At 37.1% G+C, this 21974-nt stretch overlaps 1 protein-coding gene across 2 annotated transcripts in view; it reads right to left on the reverse strand.

Annotated features, from left to right (window-relative positions):
- Nucleotides 1-832: 832 nt before the first annotated feature.
- Nucleotides 833-21974, reverse strand: part of LOC143246706 (two pore potassium channel protein sup-9-like) — a 46918-nt gene continuing 25776 nt past the window's right edge. For both annotated transcript variants that reach the window (XM_076493792.1, XM_076493793.1), the window contains exon 3: nt 833-2043. In XM_076493792.1, coding sequence (XP_076349907.1) covers nt 1217-2043 — 827 coding nt within the window. In that variant the 3' untranslated portion in view covers nt 833-1216. The remainder of the gene's footprint in view (nt 2044-21974) is intronic.

The raw sequence follows: 21974 nt of genomic DNA on the forward strand, positions 1-21974 counted from the left end.
ATTTCCCAATGTTATTTACATATTTTAGAAATATAAATATATCAAAACATTAACACATACATATACACGCTGAAAAGCAAAGTATACAGAAAATAATAATAAATTAGTAAATCAAAAAATAAGTTATTATAAACGCCACCTTGTTTTGTGAGGTGCACTCTACTGACGTGACTGGTCGTGAAAATACGATCGTGGTAATAACAGATTGATTGTAATGTTACGCTATGGTAACAATAAGATGCTTGTAATTTTACATGGTGAATTTGAATCGGAAAGCCCAAACAGTTATTCTATAACAGTGAAAAATAAGAATTGTCCTAGCCCGGCATGGCCAGGTGGGTTAAGGCGTTCGACTCGTCATCTGAGGGTCGCGGGTTCGAATCCTCGTAGCACCAAACATGCTCGCTCTTTCAGCCGAAGGGGGGCGTTATAGTGTTACGGTCAATCCCACTATTCGTTGGTAAGAGAGTAACCCCAAGAGTTGGCGGTGGGTGGTGATGACTAGCTGTCTTCCCTCTAGCCTTACACTGCTAAATTAGGGACGGCTAGCACAGATAGCCCTCGTGTAGCTTTGCGCCACATTGAAAAACAAAGAAATAAACAAGAGTTGTCCGATAGGTTTAAGTAATTAGAACAAAGGAAAAAAATTATGGCCCAAATTTGTACAACTTGTAAAAAAATGATAAATACAAACCGATATATTCAATATTCAGTCACAAATTTTTCATCGAAATTTTTCCAAAATTATTTTCTTATTGTTAATATTTTGAATAATATTCCAAACATTTATTGCTAGATTTTCAAAAAAATGATTACATTTCATGAACTTTTGGAACAGTTGAGATACAGCCAATATTAAGGGTAAAATAAAGGCTTAGCAATTTTACGTGAAAAACGCAAAAACATTATCATTTGTTTAACACCAGATGCCGTTTACAACATTTTTTTTTAAAGATTGACGTATGAGACGAAAACCTATACCTGCAGTTCGAAACAACGTCTCAAACCGAGTTCAGTGAAGAGCGACAGCCGATTACAAAACTATGTAATGTTCTTGTAATTATATATTCTGAATTTCTAAAGTACAACTTAACAGTTCAACGATAACATATTATAGTATGGTATCAGAAATGCTTCTATACCCATCTTTAGACTTTCTGTGTAAATTGTTTAAGTTTTTTTAGTGGATGTAATCAACACTGAAGCTGGATGTTTGTCAGATAGAGGACCGTTTTTGTTTGTAACCGTCTAGTGGGTACACACTATTAGCATCTACATCAACACTAATTGAACTGAAAATGTCTTCCCTAGTGTCCGAATCACCAAACACTTGCAACGGGAACAAAGGAAGATGTTTACCGTTGCTAGGAGGTCGTAAAGAGTGCCTACGTCTCGGTGTCCGCCTGCGTGAGTAGCAAGTGCACGAGCAAACAGAAGTAATGTCGTCAGAATCGGAAGTCCCTGGTCCACGGCCAGAAATAATACTACCATTTGCAGTTATAACATCTCCTTCTAAGCGCACGGCTTCCTGGGCTGCCGTTTGAGCCTCGGCTTCGTCTCTACGCTCGTCCTCAGTGTTCATGGTGAGGAATCGCAACACGAGAAGATTCATTGCAGCCGACACAACCGACAGGCCGAAAAGAATAAACACTAAACTAAAGGCCACGTACTCGGGTTTACTCTGGAGTGCACTTTCTTTTTGTAGAGCTACGTAATCTCCAAAACCTATCGTCGTCAACGTGATGAAACAATAGTAGAAGGCATCGAAATAATTCCAGTGTTCGTAGCGAGAAAAGGCGGCTGCCCCCGTGGTCATCACTAACGTAGAGAGGATGGACACAAGACAGATGAGATTGGTCTCTGTGACTTCCGTGTTCTTCATCTTGAGGCACCGTTTTGCATTCTCCAGAAGGTAGGCCACGAAGGTGTTGAGTCTTTCACCAATACTCTGAAACATAACTAAGCCTAACGGGATTCCCGCTAGGGCGTAGAACATGCAGAACGTTTTTCCTCCCCACGTAGCTGGTGTTGAGTGCCCGTATCCTGTGGATAAAAGTAGGGGAAAATATCACTGAAAGTTGAAGGTCGATCACTAATTTTATTGTTAATAACATTTTACGATACATTAATGAAAACAATCGTACAAAACCTGAACTTGGCCTTGAACTTGTAACGTTTAATGATTCATTATAATAACGTCGTCATTCAAATGGATATAATTATGTATCTCCTTTCCTATTTTAAGTGTTGTAACGTGTTCTTTGTTCTGTGATGTAACATTCGTGTACGGAGAAGTTTCTTTAGAAGTCACTTCCGATTCGACCACATCATTAACGTTAAAACAACTACTTAACGATATGTCATGTGAATCGAAGAATGTACAACTGTTGTAAATAAAAAACAAGTTACAATTATGTTGACACACTGGAAACTAATATAGTAAATTAAATGTAGCACGCTTTGTTTGTGCTAGCCGTCCCAAACTTAGAAGTCATATACGAGCAGCTAGTCAACACTACTGACTTTTGGGGTACTCTTTTCACCAACGAATAGGACCCAGCATGTCCAGGTAGTTAAGGCGATCGACTCGAAATCTGAGGATCGTGGGTTCGAATCCCCATCACACCAGACATGCTCGCCATTCAGCCGTGGGGACGTCATAAGTTTCGGTCAATCCCACTATTCGTTGGTAAAAGAGTAGCCCAAGAGTTGGCGGTGGGTGGTGATAACTACCTTCCCTCTAGTCGTATACTGCTAAATTAGACAGCTAGCGCAGATAGTCCTGGTGTAGCTTTGTGCGAAATTAAAAAAACAACAACAAACGAATAGCGGGCATGATCATGAGAATATAGCATACGCACGGCTGAAGGGACGAGTATGTTCGGTAATGGGATTCGAACCCATGACCCACAGATTGCTCTAACCACCAGGTCGTGCCAGCCAAATGTAGGACACAGTAGAGATGACGACTGTTCCTATTTCATAATAATAACTCAGGTTATGTATCAAACTTATCTCAGGTAAGCACATGTTACTGTGTATGAAAACAGTGACGCCAAAGCACTCTATTTCATGGGACTCTACTAATTATAACCGTGAAATTAATGTTTATTTCCACAGTGTTCCAACAAATCTTGAAAAATGCAACCGTCGTGTCATTGCATGCAAAATAATCGACGAAGATGGTACAAAATGAACATTAAGGAGACATAACTTTTAGTGTGTGTATGTGTGGTGTATATTTTGTCTTTTAATTAAAATATTATAATACTTTATCATAGCTACATATGTTGTTTGTTACAAAATGATAGCAGAGAAAAACGTGACTTCCCAGTAAACAAAAATGGTACACTTGTTACCGCGTTAAACTTGTAATAGTGTTGGTTTCTTGTTGCCAATCAAACCGTGAAACTTTTTAAAACAGGTATAATTTAACAGCTCACAATGTACAATAGAAATAAATTTCTCATATCACATACGGAAAAAGCATTCAAGTGATACTCTAATTTTTGACTGAAAAAATTCTTTAAGATATTTAAAAGATAAAATAATATTAAATTAAAATTAAGTAAGATAAAAGAAAAATTTCCATTTACGCTACCAGGGGAGTGCGTTTGTCTGTCTTTTGGAACAGGTTTTAGCACTACAACATGAAGGTGTTATAATAAGAAGGTGTGAAAGGTCATAGTTTTGGTTAAAATTACGTGATACTATCATATAGTGTGACCAGTGTATACATTCTAATACAATTCATAGCTTTTTCTGTACGTAACCGACTCTGATATACGAAGAAAAGGTCACTTAATATATTGATCATTAGGCCTAACAATTGAGAGTACAGCAATCGATGTGAGATTGCTCAACGGAAATGGTTGAATGTAGGACGTCAAAAATTAGTTTTGTCTTCGTCAACAGGTAAGTTGTGACTTAGGAAAATATCATGCAATTGTGAGATATTAGTGTAGGTAACAGTAGGCCAGTTATAACGACATCATGAGTTATAGGTTCAATTCCTGCGCTCACCTAATCACATTTAAAATGTTTTATAGTTGTTTTAAAAGTTGCATTTCGTTAGCATATAACTGATTACTTGGTGTGACATCACACAAATGTTAGGAAAGTTAAGCAAAAAATAATAACAAAAAACAATTGGAACCATTAAAAGTCAAGAAGAGAATAATACACCCTCAAGTTGTGATAATAAAATTATTATTTTTCTTTGGAATGAGTAGAAAATTCTAAAAAAAAAAAGGAAAAAAGCATATATTGTTTATAGACAAAACTCGAACATTGCAATACCCAAATGAAAATTTGGACACTCAAAATGTTTTTATTTATAAATGAGTAGATGAAATTTAGAAAATGAAAAAAATATATTGAATTTTATTAATTTAATATATTAATGTGGCTTAAATATTCATTTGTCAAAAAAAAAAGTTAAATGTTAGAGGAACTCCTGTTTCTTGGTTTATCTTAAACTTTGGTACATGAAAATGTATCATACATACTAGGTGGTACAAAAACCTGTAGGCTCGGTATGGCCAGGTGGTTGAGGCACTCGAGTCGTAATCCGAGGGTTGCGGGTTCGAATACCCGTCACACCAAACATGCTCGCCCTTTCAGCCGTGGGGCGTTATTATTACGTTACGGTCAATCCCACTATTCGTTGGTAAAAGAGTAGTCTAAAAGTTGGCGGAGGGCGGTGATGACTAGCTGTATTCCCTTTAGTCTTAGACTGCTAAATTAGGGACATATAGCGCAAATAGCCCTCGTGTAGCTTTGCGCGAAATTCAAAACAAACCATTAAGCCTGTAACTGCTTGACAATGGCGTTTGGTTTTCTCCATACCATTTGTTTCACTTTACTAAAACTACGGAAGTTTGGTGGTGAATAGAAGTATTGAACTGTGTTTTACTTTGTCACATTTTAAAAATCGTTATGTAAAATTAACAGACTACAATACCCCAAAATACCTTCACAAACAAGAGATTAAAAACACGACTAGTTGTGGCATAGTTTGTCACCCTCATTCTAGTGTTTTCCGTTAACCTCTAACCCAGACAGTGGTTGATATTTATTCAAGTAAATAATGAATATGTTAAATTTAATTAGTCGAGTTTAAAATTTTTAATACATGTATAACAGAGTGCGCAACTATTCATTTGTTTATACTGGATGTCACTTCATATCCGTGTTTGTTTCCACCTTAGTCGTTAGGTGAGTAATTAAAGTAGGGTACAGCGCAATCTAGCGTGTAAAAATCCCTATATTTTGTTTGGCAACTGTGCTACAAGATATTCGATATTATTTGTGTTTGTTTTTCTTCTAGCAAAGCCACATCAGGCTATCTGCTGAGCCCACCGAGTGGAATCGAACCCATAATTTTTGCGTTGTAAATCCGTAGACTTACCGCTGTACTAGCGGGAAACATTCGATATTATAAAAAAAAAAAAATTGTAGAAGCAGATATACCAGTAGACAGTAGATAAAATTATAGAACGTTTTGCAGGGAATTCAACAGGAAAAGCATATACTCTGTGAGATATTCAAAGGAGTGTTAGTGAATCGTATCTGGAACTGTAGGCACAAAGTGAGCATTATGAATGGTTATGTCTATATGACTTCTTTTGTAACGTTCGAATATTGATTACTCAGAGCACAAGGAAAGCGTCCACGTTAGGTTTTTTTAAACGTTAAATAACTTGTTTCAGTTCCGGGATTAGTTTGTTTAGAATTTCGTACAAAGCTACTCGAAGACTATCCGCGCTATCTGACCCTAATTTAGCAGTATAAGAGTAGAGGGAAGGCAGCTAGTCATCACCACCCAGCGCCAACTCTTGGGCTACTCTTTTACCAACGAATAGTGGGATTGACCGTACGTAATAATAACGCCCCCACGACTGAAAGGGCGAGCGTGTTTGGTGTGACGGGTATTCGAAACTGCGAGCCTCGGATTACGAGTCAAGTGCTTTAACCACCTGGCCATGTCGGGCCCCTAAGAAATGGCAAGGTAATAGAAAGTGAGAAAAATTAATACAAAGATAACCTCTCACCTACTGTACAATAACCAGCAAAGATTTTAAAACCAAATACAACGTTTCTCTGCACGATAATGTAACTATCAAATGATCTTAACTCCTGTTCAGAACAATATTCATTTAACGTAACGAGAGAAAAAAAAATATTCGAGTAAGGTGACGTCATCATTATTAGAAAAGCCTAGACAACAATGTAATTGCAAAAACAACGTATGACTCGTATAGATTTACGTAACAAAATTTCTCACAACTAACACTTTTAAACAATTGATTAAATTAAATTAAATATTATGTCACAAAATAAAGTAATAACACGTACACTAAATAGTTTTGTGTATCCAACTTTTTTCACAGATAAGCTGTCAGTCCACTGTTTATTTTTTCAAATAATTTTAAGTGCTTTCTTGTTTTTCCTTGGTATTCGGATCATGTTTTGGGCCAGCAGGGTTAGGCCCAGTGCTGACCTCTTCCTCTGTTTCGGAAATTATTTGGTTTGCACTGTTACTGAATCCATTACTCACAGTATGTTACATTCTATCCACAGTTTTAATTATTATATCCTTTCTTGAACCGTGTCTAGTTCATGGGGTAATATTAACTTCTATATTGTTTCATTAGCTTCTGGCCAGGTGGTTAAGGCACTTGACTCGTAATCTGAGGTCGCGGATTGGAATTGCCGTCACTCCAAAATGCGTTATAATTTCGATCAATCCCACTATTCGTTGGTAAAACAGTAGCCCAAGAGTTGGCGGTGGGTGATGATGACTAGCTGCCGTCCCTCTAGTCTTACACTGCAAAATTAGGGACGGCTAGCGCAGATAGCTCTCGTGTAGCTTTGCGAGAAGTTCAATACAAACAAACAAACGATCATTGGCTTCACTTAAGCATGATGGAATTCCAGTGTTTGTCACACTACAGTTTCACTCAGCACGCGCACACTCACACACATACTCTTATCTTTACATATAAAACACTTTTTAAAACAAAGCTACATCTGTGTCTATGATTCAGTTGGTCCAGCACTGTTTGGTCTGTAAGTTTCTTATTTATGTTGTCTAGAGGTGAGAGGTACTTAGGGTTTGATTCATCACTCTAGTTTACTAATCGGTTCATTCTTATTAACATTCTTATAGTATTGGAGCGAGTTATGTTTTGTCTTTACTTCAAATACAGCACTCGAGGATGCCGAAGATGACGTCATGCGCTCGTCAACATTTGTCGTGATGTTCCATGGTTTGAGTAAAGGTAAGAGTTGGCAGCTGTACCGACCGAGTACATTACGTGACTGGTAATGTTTGATTGTGAAAATGGAACTCAAATTGGATAAAATTTTTTTGTTTGAATTTCATGCAAACCTACACGTGAGCTATCTGCGTAAGCTCTCCCTGATTTAGCAGTGTAAGACTAGACGGAAAACAGTTAGTCATCACCACCGACCGTCAACTCTTAGGTTACTTTTTTTTTTATTATTATCAACGAATAGTAGGGTTGGTCATCACACTTTAATTCACCCACGGCTGAAAGGGCGAGCATGTTTGGTGTTACAGGGATTCAAACCCGGTACCCTCAGATTACGAGTCGAACGCCCTTATCACCTGGCCATACTGGGCCGACAAGTTGGATAAACGAATTAATATATACTTAAAGTTAAAGTAACGATAAAGAGATTTCAGAATATTTAAAAAAGTAAGTCTGAAAAGTCGAAAATAGTTCAATATGATTACAGCTTTAATCAGCTATCTGTAGAAGCGGCCACCCTGGAAGTGAATGTTTTAAACACATACACGGTGTTATATAAACAACGATATGCGTCGTTTAGTAGTGTTAAACTTAGACATTTGTTGAAGAAATAAGATATTTAAGTCTGTACAAATGTAAATAATCTGACAACACGTGTTTGAATGCCTGTTTGATTCAGATATTTGTGAAAGACTACTAACCACCTTTAATTTATAGCTAATACACTAGAGGGAAGGCAGCTAGTTCAAAGCATCCATCAAGAATTTTGGTTATTAGAATCATGTAGTAGGGATATTACCGTCAATTTTATAAAGTATCCACGGGTCTTATGGGTAGAGAGCGATTTTGAAACAACGGGAAGAGAACCATGGACATTCGAATCATAGATCAGCAGGGTTTTTGATAAAATAACAGTTCGTTCTGGTAAAATACAAGTGGTGATATAAAAGTAAATATTTGATACATTAATTAAATCATAAAACCTAACAGTAGAGAAGCTTAAATGTGGTAAGCCAAAGCGTAGGTTATCAGTAATTTATTTTCATTTTCTATAATCCACTAGAGGTCAGGTACACTTCGCGATCGGGTGAGTTAGCTACTGTTGTACAGATGAAATATTGATTTGTCGTAGAAGTCACGAGGACAGATACCGTTTAAACTATGTTTGTAGCCGAGTGACGGTAGGTGGAGTCGGAATTGAGATGAACAAAATATTTTAATTTCTGGAAGAGAAATTCCGACAAATAATTTTCTTGAATAGCAGGAAATACAAGTGAGCTGCTGTAGTTATTTTGTATGTCTATTAAAGTTCATATCTATCAATAAATCTTGGCAAACGGATTCAGTGAAAAGCTTGATATGCAAAAATATTATAATTTTCTTGAGCTAATTTGAAACTGGGGATGATAAATGAAAAATTATACTTATGTCAAAATAAACAGGTTTTTGTTAGTGCTTAAGATATTATTATAATTCTGAATAAGTGTAATTTATTTTATTTTTAAAATAATTAGTACCTTCGAAAGGTTAATATTAGCACCAATGGATAAGACATTAATTATAAAATATGAATTATCAGGCGAACAGTGGATATAGGAATTGTTTATCGGGCTAAACCATAATTATTATTGAAATATACCAATTGGAGAAACGAAAATCACATCGGGAACTTGGATTTCCTGAAGAGGACCCAGCATGGCCAGGTGGTTAGGCCGCTTGACTAGCGATCTGAAGGCCGCGGGTTCCAATCCCTGTCACACCAAACATGCTCGCCCTTTCAGCCGTGGGGGCGTTATTATATGATGATCAATCCCACTTTTCGTTGGTAAAAGAGTAGCCCAAGAGTTGGCGGTGGGTGGTGATTAGTAGGTGCCTTTCCTATCGTCTTACACTGCTAACTTTGGGACGGCTAACGAAAATAGCCTTTGTGTAACTTTGTGCGAATGGTGGTAAAACTTAACATAGTGTCCGGACATAACAAACATTGAACTCTTGTATGTGTTTTCAAGACGGCTGGTACGGGTATTACCGGACATAACAAACATTGAACTCTTGTATGTGTTCTCAAGACGGCTGGTACGGGTATTACCGGACATAACAAACATTGAACTCTTGTATGTGTTCTCAAGACGGCTGGTACGGGTATTACCGGACATAACAAACATTGAACTCTTGTATGTGTTCTCAAGACGGCTGGTACGGGTATTACCGGACATAACAAACATTGAACTCTTGTATGTGTTCTCAAGACGGCTGGTACGGGTATTACCGGACATAGCAAACATTGAACTCTTGTATGTGTTTTCAAGACGGCTGGTACGGGTATTACCGGACATAACAAACATTGAACTCTTGTATGTGTTTTCAAGACGGCTGGTACGGGTATTACCGGACATAACAAACATTGAACTCTTGTATGTGTTTTCAAGAGGGCTGGTACGGGTATTACAACTTTAATTAAAATAAGGTACAGAACAACGTTTCGACCTTCTATGGTCATCTTCAGATAGCAAAAACTACGCTGACAAACACAACGCCAATATAATTTATAAAATACAATGCAACAACTGCCACAACTTCTGTATTTCGAGAAACAAGCAGAAAAATGGAAACTAGATTAAGAGAACAAAAAAAGTAACCTTCACACGTTTTTGAACACTGCAAATGAAATAAACACAACATAACCATATAAAACTCCCAAATACTAAGTAGGGAAACAAATATAAACAAACGCAACATCAAAGAAGCCTTACTTATACAGCAACTAAAATCAAAATTAAACAAATATAAAGGAACACCATTAGTACGCTGACAGTCCAATGGCACAGAAGTTTGTCTGCGGATTTACAACGCTAAAAACTGGGTTTCGATACCCATGGTGGGCAGAACACAGGTAATCAATCCACTCTGTAACATTATGCTTAATTACAAACAAACTGGGTTGCAGTGTTCTAAATCCAAAACTTAATCACACTTGCTTTATAATCATAATAACAGTACAATCAAATTAAGTGCCACCTGGAGGTTCAGTGGTAAGTCTGAAGGCTTATAACGCTAAAAATTAAATTCTGATATCTGAGGTACGCAAAGCAGAGATGGCCCATTGCAATAGCTTTGCGCTTGATAAAAAAATAAATAAATATATTCAGCATATAATGTAGACAATGTTAAATAACAACAACAACAAAAAGCATGCTTTACCCTATATTTGTTGAATTTCGTACAAAGCTACTTGAGGTTTACCTGCGTTAGCCCTCCTTAATGTGGCACGGATACACGTAGTAATTTGGTTTGGTTTATTTTGAGTTTCGCGCAAAGCTACACGAGGCCTATCTGCACTAGTCGTCCCTAATTTAGCAGTGTAAGCCTAGAGGGAAGGCAGCTAGTCATCACCACCCACCGCTATTTCTTGGGTTACTCTTTATTAATGAAAAATGGGATTGACTTTCACATTAAAACACCCCCACTGATGAAGGGGCGAAGATTCAAAGATCAAATTCGAACTTGCGACACACATCTTCCGAGCTGTGTCCCCTAACCATCAGGTTTACGCTTTACCGACGTTATGATTATAACCTAAGTACACTACTAGCGAAATTAGATTGTCAAATATAATACCAGAATGACCGACCCTATTATAATACTGAAGAGGACCCCATAACAAATATTGGTTAAAATAAAACAGCCTAAAGTTGTTGTTTTTTGTGTGTTGTTGTTGTTGGTGGTTTTTTTTTGGGGGGAGGGGTTATTGGCTTGCACATCCTACATCTTTTTTCTATGTTTGTTTTGCACAACCTGTATTTTTCCTTGTTTGTCTCGCACAATCCGTTATTTTTCTCCCGTATTTAGCTTGCACAACCTGTATTTTGTTTTCATTATTTGGCTTGCATATCCTTTACGTTTTCTATGTTTGGTTTGCACAACTCGTAATTCCTTATGTTTAGTTTGTACATCCTGTGTTGTGTCATTGTTTGTCTTGTACAACCCATATTTTTTTCATATGTAGCTTGCACATCTTATACTCTTTCCACGTTTGTTTAGTATTATCTGTGTTTCTACCAAATTGACAGTTTAATAACCACGTTGAAAAAGTCGATTCTATAGGACAGCGCCTCCCACACTAGCTTGTTTTATTGTAATGGTTATAAGACTTTCACATGACTCTGTCGGTCTTCCAACTGCTATACATTCTCTACTGATACGGTTTTACAAGATTCATTTCGTACTGCAGGTGACGTAGAGACTGGCAAGATATGATCTGTTTAGGAGACAATACGTTTTGATTGAAGTTGCTATTTTAGGACTTTTGAATAATACTTGGAATGACTTGTACGATTTCTCGACGTTACCTGTCAAATCCTTGTTTGTATATACATATTATGGTCTAACATTATAAACATCTGTACCCATCGAGGCTGTAATCAGCTAGAAGGAAATCGTTATTACTGATATAAGTTCTTTAAAAAAAGAAAACAAAAAATGACTAAACTTGCATACGACATTCTCATAACGAGAGGTGTTATTACAACCATATGCCCTGAATATTATTATGTCGATATAGTGTTTAACGACACGTGCACGTCATGGTAAACAGGTGTTGACCTAATTTTAACTGAAATTAATCTAACACGACGATATTTAAGCTTTGGCGCCATAACGCGTCTCGCTGTCATAAAGGATTGTTTTGTTTTTATTAAAATCAGGCAGCACCCAACCATTACACCCTACTATTAAAATCAGGCAGCACCCAACCATTACACCCTACTATTAAAATCAGGCAGCACCCAACCATTACACCCTACTATTAAAATCAGGCAGCACCCAACCATTACACCCTACTATTAAAATCAGGCAGCACCCAACCATTACACCCTACTATTAAGATCAGGCAGCACCCAACCATTACACCCTACTATTAAGATCAGGCAGCACCAAACCATTACACCCTACTATTAAAATCAGGCAGCACCCAACCATTACACCCTACTATTAAGATCAGGCAGCACCCAACCATTACACCCTACTATTAAAATCAGGCAGCACCCAACTATTACACCCTACTATTAAGATCAGGCAGCACCCAACCATTACACCCTACTATTAAAATCAAGCAGCACCCAACCATTACACCCTACTACTAAATATTGATTTTTGTTTTCACTTTTCTCAAACAGAGTAAAAAAAAATATGTAACTAAAACTCGGCCACGTGAGACATAATAACAAAAGTTTTAATTCGATTAAAACAAGATGGCACGAAATCAGTATCCTCCTAGTGGCCAGTTTAATCATGCATTTAAATTTTTATTTGTTTTTTGTTTTAAACATAGAGTACAAACAGTATACTGTCTGCAGTTTTTAGTTGTTATTAAGCGCAAAGTTACACGATGAACTATCTGTGCTCGTTCAACCATAGGTATCGAAACCCAATTTTTAGCGTCGTAAATCTACAGGCTCACCGCTGCAACCATGAAGTAGTGGAGGTCACACCGACTTTATATAAAAGTTAATTTAGATGGCTTCGTAAGATTTAGATGAAAAGGTTTGTGTCAGAATATAATAAATACGTTTCTCTGCATGTTTTTCTTCTTTTTTTTACGGGTTCGAATACCCGTCGCACCAAACATGCTCGCCCTTTCAACCGTGAAGGCGTTATAATATTACGGTCAATCCCACTATTCGTTGGTAAAAAAGTAGTCCAAGAGTTGGCGGTGGGTGGTGATGACTAGCCTCCCTTTCTCTGGTCTTACACTGCTAAATTAGGGACGGCTAGCGCAGATAGCCCTCGTGGAGCTTTGCGCGAAATTCAGAAACATTTTTTTTTTTTACTTTGCGGCGTTTTCTAAGCGTTATTAAAGAAGATTTACGTTTGTGATATTGGATATTTAGATAAAAAATAAAAATCAATGCTGTTATTCTCCGACAGAGGTCGTGATAGTTCGATACTTCTCGGTGAATTATTGGAGAGCATTCAAGTTAAGAAATTCGATCGACATAAGAAACGTATTAGAAACTTCAAAAAAAAAGAGAGAAAACTTCAGCAAACATTAATAACAATACAATAGTTACATAAATATCTATTTTCGAAAAAACGTCTACGATAGAAACTCTTCAATAGCTTGGTTGTGAAGTTGTGCTTTTTACATTAGTAATAACCTAAAATACGGTATATATCAGTGTATAAAACAATGCCTGTTTTACCTCTAGTTTTAGGACGCCCGATAGCCCTCGAGTAGCTTTGCGCGAAATTCAAAATAATTTATTTCGAACTACTGAAGTGTCAGCATGTTACCGAACTGAGAAATACGCGTGAAATACACTGTATCGTTCACTGTCGATACACTAAGGTAAAATATGTTCAACCTTTAAAAATTTTGTTTCGAAAAATATAAGATTCATAAAGGATTTGAGACTGATGCTTGGCACTGTCCTCGAAGCCCTGTCACACTAACCTAAAGGATTTGAGACTGATGCTTGGCACTGTCCTCGAAGCTATGTCACACTAATCTAAAGGATTTGAGACTGATGCTTGGCACTGTCCTAGAAGCCATGTCACTCTAATCTAAAGGATTTTAGACTTATGCTTGGCACTGTCCTCGAAGCCCTGTCACACTAACCTAAAGGATTTGAGACTGATGCTTGGTACTGTCCTCGAAGCTATGTCACACTAATCTAAAGGATTTGAGACTGATGCTTGGCACTGTCCTAGAAGCCATGTCACACTAATCTAAAGGATTTTAGACTGATGCTTGGTACTGTCCTCGAAGCTATGTCACACTAATCTAAAGGATTTGAGACTGATGCTTGGCACTGTCCTAGAAGCCATGTCACACTAATCTAAAGGATTTTAGACTTATGCTTGGCACTGTCCTCGAAGCCATGTCACACTAATCTAAAGGATTTGAGACTGATGCTTGGCACTGTCCTAGAAGCCATGTCACACTAATCTAAAGGATTTGAGACTGATGCTTGGCACTGTTCTAGAAGCCATATCACACTAATCTAAAGGATATGAGACTGATGCTTGGCACTCTCCTAGAAGCCATGTCACACTAATGTAAAGGATATGAGACTGATGCTTGGCACTCTCTAGAAGCCATGTCACACTAATGTAAAGGATTCGAGACTGATGCTTGGCACTGTCCTAGAAGCCATGTCACACTAATCTAAAGGATTTGAGACTGATGCTTGGCACTGTCCTCGAAGCTATGTCACACTAATCTAAAGGATTTGAGACTGATGGTTGGCACTGTCCTCGAAGCCATGTCACACTAATCTAAAGGATTTGAGACTGATGCTTCGCACTGCCCTAGAAGCCATATCACACTAATCTAAAGGATTTGAGACTGATGGTTGGCACTGTCCTCGAAGCCATGTCACACTAATCTAAAGGATTTGAGACTGATGCTTGGCACTGTCCTCGAAGCCATGTCACACTAATCTAAAGGATTTAAGACTGATGCTTGGCACTGCCCTAGAAGCCATATCACACTAATCTAAAGAATTTGAGACTGATGCTTGGCACTGTCCTCGAAGCCATGTCACACTAATCTAAAGGATTTGAGACTGATGCTTGGCACTGTCCTCGAAGCTATGTCACACTAATCTAAAGGATTTGAGACTGATGCTTGGCAATGTCCTCGAAGCCATGTCACAATAATCTAAAGGATTTGAGACTGATGCTTGGCACTGTCCTCGAAGCTATGTCACACTAATCTAAAGGATTTGAGACTGATGCTTGGCAATGTCCTCGAAGCCATGTCACAATAATCTAAAGGATTTGAGACTGATGCTTGGCACTGTCCTCGAAGCTATGTCACACTAATCTAAAGGATTTGAGACTGATGCTTGGCACTGTCCTCGAAGCCATGTCACACTAATCTAAAGGATTTGAGACTGATGCTTGGCAATGTCCTCGAAGCCATGTCACACTAATCTATAACTTTGAGACTGATGCTTGGCACTGTCCTCGAAGCCCTGTCACACTAACCTAAAGGATTTGAGACTGATGCTTGGTACTGTCCTCGAAGCTATGTCACACTAATCTAAAGGATTTGAGACTGATGCTTGGCACTGTCCTAGAAGCCATGTCACACTAATCTAAAGGATTTTAGACTTATGCTTGGCACTGTCCTCGAAGCCATGTCACACTAATCTAAAGGATTTGAGACTGATGCTTGGCACTGTCCTAGAAGCCATGTCACACTAATCTAAAGGATTTGAGACTGATGCTTGGCACTGTCCTAGAAGCCATGTCACACTAATCTAAAGGATTTGAGACTGATGCTTGGCACTGTTCTAGAAGCCATATCACACTAATCTAAAGGATATGAGACTGATGCTTGGCACTCTCCTAGAAGCCATGTCACACTAATGTAAAGGATATGAGACTGATGCTTGGCACTCTCCTAGAAGCCATGTCACACTAATGTAAAGGATTCGAGACTGATGCTTGGCACTGTCCTAGAAGCCATATCACACTAATCTAAAGGATTTGAGACTGATGCTTGGCACTGTCCTCGAAGCTATGTCACACTAATCTAAAGGATTTGAGACTGATGGTTGGCACTGTCCTCGAAGCCATGTCACACTAATCTAAAGGATTTGAGACTGATGCTTGGCACTGCCCTAGAAGCCATATCACACTAATCTAAAGGATTTGAGACTGATGGTTGGCACTGTCCTCGAAGCCATGTCACACTAATCTAAAGGATTTGAGACTGATGCTTGGCACTGTCCTCGAAGCCATGTCACACTAATCTAAAGGATTTAAGACTGATGCTTGGCACTGCCCTAGAAGCCATATCACACTAATCTAAAGAATTTGAGACTGATGCTTGGCACTGTCCTCGAAGCCATGTCACACTAATCTAAAGGATTTGAGACTGATGCTTGGCACTGTCCTCGAAGCTATGTCACACTAATCTAAAGGATTTGAGACTGATGCTTGGCAATGTCCTCGAAGCCATGTCACAATAATCTAAAGGATTTGAGACTGATGCTTGGCACTGTCCTCGAAGCTATGTCACACTAATCTAAAGGATTTGAGACTGATGCTTGGCAATGTCCTCGAAGCCATGTCACAATAATCTAAAGGATTTGAGACTGATGCTTGGCACTGTCCTCGAAGCTATGTCACACTAATCTGAAGGATTTGAGACTGATGCTTGGCACTGTCCTCGAAGCTATGTCACACTAAACTAAAGGATTTGAGACTGATGCTTGGCACTGTCCTCGAAGCCATGTCACAATAATCTAAAGGATTTGAGACTGATGCTTGGCACTGTCCTCGAAGCCATGTCACACTAATCTAAAGGATTTGAGACTGATGCTTGGCACTGTCCTCGAAGCCATGTCACACTAATCTAAAGGATTTGAGACTGATGCTTGGCACTGTCCTAGAAGCCATATCACACTAATCTAAAGGATTTGAGACTGATGCTTGGCACTATCCTAGAAGTTATATCACAGTAATCTTCGGTAGTTCATAGGTCGTGATTTCTGTGGTGCACTATGACATGGAGTAATATATATAGTTACAAGTTGTCGTTGTAATATGTGTACTTATCAGTTCTTACCGCGCCAGAGAATGTTTTTTTTTTTTTTAATTTCAAAATATCTAATGTTTTAAGCCTGCAAAGTTAGGGCTTTATAAAAAATGATAAATCTGTAAGAAAAACATTCGCTGTTATGAAGAAAATTTGATTGTTGAGAAGTGTTCTTTCATAAACTTTGTTTTTTGAATAGGTTTTTAAACTATATATATATATAAAACTGTCTCTTTACTAGAACATTTAAAAATAATCTCATCAGGTTGTTTAAAAGCTAACTAGGAATGTATTTTTGTAAAGCTTCCTAAAAGAATAACTATTCTTTCAATGAGCTATTAAAAGCATCAACCATATTTATTAGATGCTCTTTGTTCTACTGATCTATGTTACTGGAGAAATAGTCGAAATCTATTAGCTGTGAATCCAGGCTTGTTCCCGAAGGACATCACCATGGAATCGTGTGCTCTTTAACTAGAGAATGAAAGAAAGAAACAGTATGAGACACCAATCTTTAAGTTAATATATATTTAGTAACATATTTACATTAACTTCCCTTTAACCGTCTTTCACTGAACAGTTGGGAACAATTATTTCTGCCATATGAAACCATGACGGTTTCTTCACCCAGGATAACAATTGAATGAGTAATTATTTCAGTTAAGTCTTATTAACGACACTATTTTATTTGTGTCTTATACGATTATTATATATCAAAGAAGCGTGGATATAAATTACTAGACATAATCTCTGATTAACAAGAACTCAACTCTCGTGCAATGTTTACTACAAGACAGTTTTAACTCATTCCACAAGGTGTATCCATTCATATACTAGTTATTACTGCACAATTATCAGTTACTTCGCACAATGTATCCAGCCAAGCACTGCTTACCATGATATTAAACTTTAGTTTATATTGACGGTATTAAAATAATCCATTTTGTCAAGAATATCTATTTCATTAAACTTTACTCCAGTAATTGTTGAAATACTAGCGTTTGTTTGTTTGTTATTAAGCACAATCCTACACAATGGGCTATCTGTGCTCTGCCCATGACGGGTGTAAGTCTACAAAATATTAATGTTAAGTAAGAAGTGGTGTAATGCGTCAGAAGTGTATGAGGATGCGATATAGGATTCATTTACGAGTAGCTTTGTCCTTACTACTAATTACACTGAATATTGTAGAATTTGTACTGTTATCAACAGCGTTCAGTTTGTTGGGGTTAATGACGCCATCAAAATAGTAACTTCAGCACGTGAAAGAAGAGAAAAATCGAATAGCGTGTACTTCCCATTTTTACTATTAATTCAGAGTTGACAACACTGTTTGAGCTAATTCTCCATAGTTATTATTTCATATTATACAAAAAACGTCGCCAAGTTCAGAGAGATACCCAAGTTAAAGCCTGTTTAAAAAAAACAAACAAACAACACCCACACATTGCAGACGCAACAGGAAACTTAGATTTGATAAAATATGGTTTTATGTGATGTTTTTATAACGTACTTATTAATAGTTTTATACATTATACTAATAATGCGTCCAGCCCTCTTCAAAATCGGAAGTCATTTCACTAAAAGCCAGATTGATAGAAAATTCACGAGCATTCGAACAGTTAGTATAAACATTTGAAAGACCACTTGATTAACTTATAGTATCCCATTTTACGACGTATATAAACTGTACAGCTTTACAAACAACATAGCAAAACCGATCGAATCAACTTAAATGTTTTAGGCACACCAAACATTTTATCTTGGTTTTTAAACTTTCAAAAATAGTTTATATAGTTTATTGCCTGACAACGGATAAGCCTCTTTTCTCCCTAGTAAGAGTTTAAACAACAGTTTGAATTGGTTGTTCTTAAGCGTAAAACTAAACAATGGGCCATATCTGCTCTTCCTACGAAGGGTATCAAAACCAAACTTTTAGTACCATAAGTCTACAGGCCTATCGCTGAGCCACTGGGAGATGAGGGTTAGTGTAAAAGGAAAGGAAGTTACAACATTCCCCAGGCCTTCTTGATGACGAGAAACCCACTCATCTTAACCTGAAGATGACCTAGGAAGATCGAAACGTTGCTCTCTGCTTATCAATAAAAGTGTTAATACCCATACCAACTGTTCTGAGATACACCCCAGGCCTGTTATTGACTAATATTAAGTGTTGTTTACAAACAATTCGTTGCAAGATGTTAAGCAAGTCCTTTGGTCCCATCCTTTCTAATAAATAACCAATCGTTTCCATGAGAGTTTAAAATAATTGTAAATCACAATTATTTTTATGGCACCACCGGACATGGTAGGATTGTCAAGCTGACGTCAGAGCAGATTCACTATCACACGTTTCATCTGTCACACTTGTAAAATAAAAAGGTATAGGTTTTTCAGACAATTGGAAAATTGAACATTGTTTGCAGAAGACAGTTTTACTGTTAGTTAATGAAATAAAGTCAGTTTATTGGCTAAATAAATGGTATTACACTTTCTATTTACATCACCTATCCAGTGTATATGTTTTTCTCAGTGACTATGGATCATGTTCACACCAATATGTTTATGTTCATATGGCTGTTCTGATAAAATGTTTGTATATTCTTTAACGGATAATATTTGTTAATATTTGTATAAAACGGTTGTTTTGTGTAAACAGACATGACCTGTTTACAGTGTTACTCTTAGAAGATGGTCATGTTGTTTAATTAAACAAACGAGACCTGTTTACAGTGTTACTCTTAGAAGATGGTCATGTTGTTTAAACTGATAAGGCCTATTTACAGGAGGGATTCTAATAAAATTGTTGTATATTTGGTGGAATTATTTCAGCCATATAATACCAGCATATATATTTTCTGAATACAGTATATGCTCAAGGAACGCCGACTGTTTAGGCCTGATGTGAAGGTGTGTCTAACCTAAATCGAAACTGAATATATAGGATAGTTTTTCTAACACGTGGGTTTCGTTTTCAAATAAAGACGTACTTTAGAAGACGTGAGTTTTCACGTATCTTCAGAAATACCAAAACTGGGTTGAGGAACAGGATTTGAAGAAATAACATTGTTATTAGTATATTTAATAAATAATAATAATAATAATAATAAAATAAATAATAATAATAATAATAATAAATAAAAAAATAATAATAAAAATTAATATTCCAAAAACCCAAGTCATAGTATTCAGCAGACTGAATAAGCTGAAAAAAGATCCACCAAAACTCTATATGAATGGATCACTTTTACTGACTGCTACTTCTGCTAAATTTCTAGGTCTAACCTATGACTCAAAATTAACGTGGCTACCACATATTAAAAAATGTACTGATACGAATCTGGAAAAGAGCAAACTATGCAAGAAGTCTTTCAGGTAAAATCCAAGGAACATCACCAGACAACATACTTAAAATCTACAAAACGTACATTAGACCAACAATAGAATATGCATCACCTGCCTGGATTAACATAGCACCCACACATGTACAGAAACTTCAACGTATACAAAATTCTGTACTAACTTCAGCATACAAAGTACCACGTAGCACCTCAACCACATTCATGCACAAGTATGCAAACATAGATACAATAGCTGAAAGACTCTTGCATAATTCTCTAAAATATTTCAATAAGAATTGACATAAAAATGACTTAATGTGTGATCTCGACAGATATCACGTACATGATGTAAATGGTCCTAAATACCTCTCCCCTTTTAACATATATTTAAGAAATGTAACACAAGCTGGCCACTATGCACTAGACACTTAGTCCTTGTTTCTTTTTATTTTTGTATAATTATTATTTTCATTTTTTAATCATTATTATTATTTTTATTTTCTTCTCTTTTTGAATTATTATTCAAGTATTGAATAATAATAATTATTATTACTTTCTTTTCTGTGTGAGTGTTTGTGTTACTACAAGTAGTAGTAGCATTCTCTCAATCGAGAAAAAGGAGAAAAAAAAATACAAAAAAAAATATATATATATGAAAATACAAAAAAAAAAAAATTAAATGGAAAAAAAAAAAAAACTTCTTGTTCGTCCATGCATGGACTGAGCCCTGAAATGGACCTGAGTATGATGTTATACTTTTACTCTGGCCCAAAGCTTTAAAAAAACAAAAACAAACCCTAAAGACAGACGCTATAATCGTTCGGGAGGGAGGAAGAGGTCAAATGTACCTGACCCTCCTGGGTATTTAACAACATCAATACCCAAATACCCACACAGTCAAACAACTATATTTAAAGTGTAAAAGGGGTTCAGTTGTGACAGACTGTCTCGTGGTAAAGCTCCTGACATAGAGATCACCAGTAAGACTGACTGATAGTGAACGCTTGAACGTTAAAAAACAAACAAACGCACATACAGCTAAAAACTAAATATACAATTTAGCTCAAAGGATTCTTTAGAAATATAAAGTTATACAAGCTATCTTTGCTGTGACCACCACGTCAAGTAAAAGATAAGTATTATTTCTCATTATTGAAAACACGCGGTTAAAATCACACTTTTCCTGCATATAATTACGAACAGGACTGAAACCCCTTATGAAAGGCACAGCTGATTTTTTGTTCTGCACTGGTCTTTTCAACCTAATGCGCATGATGATTCAACAATCAATTCAGCGACCTCTGTTAGGGTCATATATAACTAACCTTAAACTACTGACCAAAGGATTTTTTTTTTCGTAGCCTTGAGCTACTGACAAAAGGAAAGACAGCTAACCAGCAATTCTCACCGCTATAAAACTTTGATTTGATATTTGAAAGTGCGGAGCATGTACAGCGGCTTTTCGTTGCGAATCTTGGACCTTCCGGTCAACATAACGGCATACCAACTAGTGGCTCGACATTTTTCTTCTTTCATTATATACGTATCTGAAAAAAGTGAAAAGCGTAAGAAAGCATTGGAGCATTGGTTCGTAACCTGTTCCTATTCGGCGACAAACAGTCCAAGAAAAATAATACGTATTGAGCAAATTAAAGAAACGTAACGTTAGTAGTTCACAAATTCATAAGTTGAAGAAATGTTGTTGCTTGGCTTGTTTTGAATTTCGCGCAAAGCTACACGAGGGTTATTTGCGCTAGCCATCCCTAATTTAGCAGGGAAAGCGGCTAGTTATCACCGCCACCTCTTGGA

Source organism: Tachypleus tridentatus, chromosome 3 (genome assembly GCF_004210375.1).
Source record: "Tachypleus tridentatus isolate NWPU-2018 chromosome 3, ASM421037v1, whole genome shotgun sequence".
Classification (NCBI taxonomy): Eukaryota; Metazoa; Arthropoda; class Merostomata; order Xiphosura; family Limulidae; genus Tachypleus; species Tachypleus tridentatus.